This window comes from Apiospora phragmitis, assembly GCF_038363925.1.
Source record: "Apiospora phragmitis strain CBS 135458 chromosome Unknown utg000007l:2111988.0-4706623.0:1.0-2598199.0, whole genome shotgun sequence".
Lineage (NCBI taxonomy): Eukaryota > Fungi > Ascomycota > Sordariomycetes > Amphisphaeriales > Apiosporaceae > Apiospora > Apiospora phragmitis.
In genome coordinates this window covers 1,563,534-1,570,448 of record NW_027117406.1, presented here as the reverse complement: position 1 = coordinate 1,570,448, position 6,915 = coordinate 1,563,534, and the positions used below count along the sequence as shown (strand labels likewise).

At 58.7% G+C, this 6,915-nt stretch overlaps 1 protein-coding gene across 1 annotated transcript; it reads left to right on the top strand.

Moving 5' to 3' along the window:
- Positions 1-4,885, top strand: PG994_008095 (conidial yellow pigment biosynthesis polyketide synthase; the record flags this gene model as incomplete). Its single annotated transcript, XM_066859504.1, has 5 exons — positions 1-502; positions 553-1,469; positions 1,526-1,960; positions 2,166-2,491; positions 2,542-4,885. 5 exons carry the CDS (start codon positions 1-3, stop codon positions 4,883-4,885), a joined length of 4,524 nt encoding a protein of 1,507 aa, XP_066714991.1.
- Between the last annotated feature and the right edge of the window lie 2,030 nt (positions 4,886-6,915).

The window sequence follows — 6,915 nt, the reverse complement described above, 5'->3', positions numbered from 1 at the left end:
ATGCGCTCGTTCGCCCCCGGCCGCCTGAACCACTACTTCCGCTGGGGCGGCGGCACCACGAGCATCGACACGGCCTGCTCGGCCAGCACCACGGCGGTCCACCTGGCGTGCAACGCCCTGCTCAGCCGCGAGGTCGACTGCGCCGTCGCCGGCGGCGGCCACGTCTGCGTCGCGCCCGAGCTGTACTCCGGCCTGAGCAAGGGCGGCTTCCTGTCCCAGACGGGCCCGTGCAAGACCTTCTACGACGACGCCGACGGGTACTGCCGGGGCGAGGCCGTGGTTGTGGTCGTGCTGAAGCGCCTCGAGGACGCGCTGCGCGAGAAGGACAACATCCTCGCCGTGCTCCGTGGCACCGCGCGGAACACAAATGCTGGGGCGGCGGGCTCGATTACTTTCCCCTCAAGCGCCGCACAGGCCGATCTGTACCGCACCATTCTGCAGAGCAATGGCGTGGGGTCAAACGAAATCTCCTACGTGGAATGTCACGGCACTGGAACTCAAGGTATGTGTCAAGTATGGCCTTGGATTCTTTCAATTGCTAACTGTCTACAGCCGACGATGCCGCCGAGTTGTGTGCAAGTATCGACACCTTCAGCGCGAGCCGGCCGAGTGACTTCCCGCTTCATATTGGTGCCCTGAAAGCTGCCATCGGTCACGCCGAGGGGGCAGCGGGCGTGTCGTCGCTGATCAAGGCCATATTGATCATGCAAAAGCGAATCATACCCCCTCAGCCCAACTGGCCGTTCAAGATCAACCACAAGTTTCCTGACCTGGAGGTAGCCCATATCAAAGTCGCCGACGGTACCGACCCGCTGCGGCCCTCGCGCGACGGCAATGGATTGGCCAAGATCATCGTCAACAGCTTCGACGCCGCGGGCGGCAACGTGAGCATGTTGATTGAAGAAGCGCCAGAAGTCTCGGAATGGAGGGCTCAGGACCAGCGTCCACACCACGTCGTCGCCTGCTCCGGCCGAACGCGATCCTCCCTCGAGGCAAACGAGGCGCGCCTAAAGGAGTACCTGCTCCAGCACCCGGACACAGACCTGGCTAGCCTGGCGTATACCACCACGGCGAGGCGGATGCACGAGCTGCACCGGTCCGCACATGTCGTGGAGTCCGTTCAGGATCTGCTCGGCAAGTTCGGCACCGCTTATAAGGCGCCACTGAAGGACGAGCAACTGGTCTTCTCCTTCACCGGCCAAGGTTCCGTCTACAGGGGAATGGGCGCAGAGCTGTACCACGCGCTGCCCTCTTTCCGCGCCACGCTAGACTCGTTCCAGGATCTGTGCGATGCCCAGGGCCTCGATCGGTTCGTCGATCTGATCATCGGTGCGCAGGACGTGGCGACGGCGACGGCGTGCCAGACGCAACTGGCACTGGCGGCGCTGGAAGTCGCCATGGCCCATCTCCTCGGCTCTCTCGGCTTGCAACCGACTCTAGTCATGGGCCACTCGCTGGGCGAATACGCGGTACTGGCGTGAAGTCATCGCTGCTCAAGGTCCCGTATGGCTTCCACTCGAGCCAGCTCGAACCGGTTCTTGAGCAGTTTGGAGAGGCAGCGCGCAAGGTGCACTCCAGCGCGCCTCGTGTGCCCGTTGCGTCGACGCTGCTCGGCGAGATCGTGCGCGACGGCGGCGTCTTCAACGCCGCGTACCTCCGCCGCCAGATGCGCGAGCCGGTGAACTTTCTGGGCGCCGTCCGCGCGTGCGAGGCTCAGAGGCTACTGCAGGCGAATACGGTGGCTCTCGAACTCGGCCCTCACCCCGTCTGCACCGCGCTGCTGGCCAAGTCTTGCTCTGGCAAGGACCTGACCACCATGAGCAGTCTTCGGCAGGGCCAGGACGGATGGGGGGACTTTTCGGGACTGCCTCGCCGCGCTCCATGTGGCGGGCCTGCCTGTCAACTGGCGGGAGTTCCACCGCGACTCGGAGCCCGGCCTGCGGCTTCTGGATCTGCCCATGTACGCGTTCGATTCTAAGACGTACTGGGTGCCGTACAAAACCAGACGGGCGATCCAAAGTACTGAAGAGGAAGCCGTGTCCGCGCATCAATCGCTGCCATACGCATTCTTGCAACGCCTGGAAGACCTAAGCTCGGAAGATAGGAAGACGGAGGCGAGATTCACTTCGAGCACGACGCATCCCGAGCTGACGACGGCCATTCAGGGGCACATTGTGGGCGGCGTGGTGCTCTGTCCGGCGAGTGTGTTCGTGGAGATGGCCAATACAGCAACATTCTACGTCCTCAAATCCACAGGCCTTGCTGGCGGGAGCTTCCACCTCGAGGTCGCCGACCTGCAGATGACGCATGCTCTCGTGGTGCACGCGAAGGATGAAGAGCACCTGATCCACATCGAGTGCAGCATGGAAGACACGGACACTGAGTTCTCTGTGGTCTTCTCATCCACAGGCCCGGCGGGCGCGACGGCCACCCACGGCCTGTGCAAGGTACGCTTCAGCGCTCAGCGTCCGCCCAAAATCCAGCAATGGGGGTTCATGGAGAGCCTGGTCCGGTGACGCGTGGCCAATCTCCTAGAGACAGCCAAGGGCGGCCCGACGCACCGCATCTCGCGCGCCCTGTTCTACAAGCTGTTCGAGGCCGAGGTCGACTACGGCGCGGCCTACCAGTGCATCGAGGAAGCCTACCTTCCGCCGGACTTCCAGGACGCCGTGGCCGCGTGCGTGCTGGACGCCAGCGCGGGCGGCCGGGGCCAGTTCACCTGCAACCCCTTCACCATGGACGGCATCGTGCACCTGTCGGGCTTCCTGCTCAACGCCGACCCGGCCAAGCCCAGGACGTGATCCACATCTCCAACCGCATCGGCTCATTCCAGCTGCTCGCGCCCGTGACGGAACGCACGCGCTTCATGTGCTACGCTACGGTGCGCGAGCAGTCGGTCAAGGGCGTGACCGTCTGCGACGTCTACGTCTTTGACCAGGAGGGACTGATCGCGCTTTGCTCTGGCATCACGTTTCAGCGCATGAACAAGGAGATCTTCTCGATCGTTATCGGGGGGCACGCGGATGCCGGCAGCGGTCCTTCCCGTGGTGGCGCGCCACCGGTGCCAAAGGTCATTGCGGCACCGCTCCCTGGTCGCGGGCGCAGGCTTCGGAACTTTCCTGATACGCCGTCGTCGTCGTCGCAAGACACGACTACTATACGAAAGTCGTCCTTGCCCGAGGCACCAAACCACGCTGACACGTTGCTGCGTATCGTCGCGAAGCGGAAGGGGGTTGGTTTGGACGAGCTGGCGCCGACGACGGACTTTACCGACATCGGTGTCGATTCGCAGATGAGCATCGCCATCACGTCCGATCTCCAGAAGCAGACATGTCTGCAACTACCGGTGGCCTTCTTCCTCACTTGTGCAACGGTAGCAGATGCCAGGAAACAGCTGGGTGCTGCGGAGCCCGCGAAGACAAAGACGTCGCCAAGCAAAGCTAGTATCATGTCGCCAGCCACGAAGCAGTCCAGCTCGGCTCCTAAGGAAGCTCGCCGCGGAGCATCTTCTTCTTCGACCGAACGACAGAGCGAGATCCTGCTCCAGATCGTGGCCAGCGCACTCGGCATGGCTCCAGCTGACTTCGCCGATGTTGGCGACTTTGAAGCGGCTGGCGTCGACTCCACGCTAAGCATCAAGGTCATGTCGCAGTACAAGCAAAGAACGGGCCAGGAGCTACCCGCCTCGTTCTTCCTCAACCACTCGACCGTAGCAGACGTCGAAGTGGCGCTGGACGGTGACGTGCGTAGCGCCAACGCCGAAGCGAGCGACTTCTCCTCCAGTTCCAGCAGCAGCAGCGGCAGCATGGTGATCTTCACGCCCCCAGCCGAAATCACCTCCAACGCAGTCCTAATCCAAGGCAAACCGACCTCCACGCAACGGCCCGTCTTCATGATCGCCGACGGCCACGGCTCGACCGACACCTTCGTGCACCTGGCGCCCCTGGAGCACGACCAGCGCCTCTACGCGCTCGAGTCGCCCTTCATCGACGACCCGGCCGCCTTCGGTCTGGCCATCCCGGACTTCGCCCGCGTCTTCCTCCGCACCATCCGCCGCGTGCAGCCGCGCGGCCCTTACTTGATCGGCGGCCGCTCCGCCGGCGCCGCCTACGCCTACGAGGTCGCGTACCAGCTGGCCGTGGTCGAGCGCGAGCGGGTCTCGGGCCTGCTGCTCATCGACATGCGCGTGCCGCGCGCGATCCCCCAGGCCCGCTGCATCGACACGGCCTTCGTCGCCCGCGCGTGGCGCGTCATCTTCGAGCACACGAAGGTCTTGCTCGACCCGGGCGACCTCGCGTACGCCGCTGCCACCATCCGGGCCTTGCACTCGTTCACGCCGCGGCCGATGCCGGCCGGTTGCCGTCCGCGTCGTGCCGCTGTCGTCTGGGCCCGCTGGGGCGTCAACGAGAACCCGGACCAGACGCTGCGCGACGCCGCGGCGCAGAGGCCGGCGGCCATGGGGCCCACGCTTGGCGAGGCGGCGGACCCGGCTGCTGTCAGCCTCGAGGACTTCGAGGCGGAGTTCAAGTCCTGGTTCTGGAGCGCGCGGACGACGTTTGGGCCGAATGGCTGGGATGAGTTGCTCGGTGGTGAGGTGCAGGTGCACACGGTAGATGGAGGTATGTCTCTTCCCCAGCCCTCTCTCCCCCCTCCCTCTCCCTCTCCCTCTCCCCCCTCTCCCTCTCCCTCTCCCTCTCCCTCTCCCTCTCCCTCTCCCTCTCCCTCTCCCTCCCCCTCTCCCTCTCCCTCTCTTCTTACCTGCGCGACTGCTGGTATGACTAACACATCTCCTGTAGATCACTTTTGTATGATGAAGCAGCCGTACGGGCGCTCATTGAGTGCCGTTGTAACTCGCGAGATTGCCGAGATGGAGAGGCTGAAGTAGCTTGGCTGCATGTGTTTGCGTTCTTTAGGCGTTTTGAATGGACAGATTGGCAAAGGGTGTGAATCCAGCATTGCCTTGGTATCGATGTATTTGTTTTTTCGTTACGATGTTCTCTGTCTGCTTTTGGTTCTATATGTTTAGGTGTATATTGTCATTTACATACGCCCAGAGGTTATAGAATAAGATAATAAGGCCCTTCAATGTTTCCAGGGATGGACTCTACTTAGGAATGTCAGTCTAAAATACTTGAGCCTCTTCAGAAGTCATATATGCGCCCACGTACATGAGTAATACCAAGACCACCGCAACCCCGTTCTTGCCCAATCATCGCTGTCTTCTTGTCTTCTTGTCTTGATTAAACGGGTGGGACTGACTGAGGTCGCCCTGGCGATAGGCTGCAGCTTACAACGGACTATTTCATCGAGATAACCTTCTTGCCTCTGATGCGGTTCTTGGTGAGTCTTATAGAGCCTTAGCTTGCTCAAATGCGTTACCATCTGGTATGTGTGATCACAACCCTGCTCTCAACGGAATATTGCAAATTAGCATTAGCCTACTTATTTCATGCAAGTCTATCGTGCTTATAGCTTAGACGATGTCCGGGTTTGCTGGCTTTGGACAGGAGAATAGAGTAAATGCGGGTATATCCCGATACTAATATCTGAAAAGTCCCTCGTGCTGGACGCGGCTTGTCGTGCATTACGAAATTGGCTGAAGATATTGAACACGGGAGAGCAAATGGGCTTGAATAGGAAGCCGGGCCCCTGGACAATCTAAGGATCAAAAGGAACTATTATTGCTGACATGGAACTGTCTAGACTCCAACTGTGGAATTGAAAAGTGATTTGGTCTGCGCGGCTGAAGTAGGGCCTCTCCAGTTATGGGCCCACCATCTCACGATCTGCAAGGGTCTTGGAGGAATAGCTTACTAGTTTGGACGGATTGAGCGGGCTTTGCAGTAACGTATGCCCTAAAACGAACATGTGGACAGGGTTCAGGTAAGAAGTGATTTTATTATTAGAACTACACGGGAATGCTATAGTAAGCATTCGGGAAATTCGGAGTTAGTTTGCATGAGAAGGTCATCTTCGATCACAGAAAGCCCTGAATAGGCCCCGGCGCGGATTAACAAGCTAAATTTGGCATTCCGGATGCTAATTAAGGGGGCACCTGATCCGAAAGGGGTCGGGTCCGGCTGACATATATCTGTCTATACCGCATCCGGCAACGGGATCGGACTAGGGGGGTTCAAAATTCGACGCAGAATCGTCTAATCAGCCACCAACAATATTGAGCATACCGAGGTCCGTTTTGGGATTATCTAATAGGGATAAGCAAATTTCGGACTCGGAAGACCTATTTCCATGTTGAGTACGACTAAGGCAACAATACAATCGTTTGCGTTCAACTCGGCTGTGGACTGTGGTTCCCTAGTCATGTTTCTCGTTGAAGGTTGGTTAGCATCATCCATACCAAGGATATCCAAATCAGCTCGGGAAGCATAATATTGCACAAATGTCATGAGCAAGGGCGTGATCAGTAGCATGTCCTGGTCTTGCGTGACAGCCCAAAGAGCGAGAAGCCTAGGATATGTTAGTCAATACTTGCAAGGGCTATGAGCATAGATGTAATGTTACACCCCGGCATGAGAAGCGGATGGGCCGGCCAAACTGGCGCAGTATGGCCAAGGAAGAAGCGAAGTTCATCAAAAGATTACGGGAGAAGGAATATACCCTGTTGTAACACTCTAGGCCCTATGATACTATCACGCTCTGTAGGAAACCCAAAAGGGGAGATGAGACTGAAGAATCATAGGATTGCTGACAAGGCCCGGAACCTTACGATATATAACGCTAACAGCACTCGAGACCTTTTCAGGAATATAAAAGGGGGATGCGCCGCCTAGACAAATGAAATACTGTTATCTCAAGAGATCATCGAACCTCAACAGTTTATTCTTGACTCCTAGTTCTCACAGAACAGACATCCTCGCCGGATAAACTCAGTCATAGTTCTTTATCCATTCCATC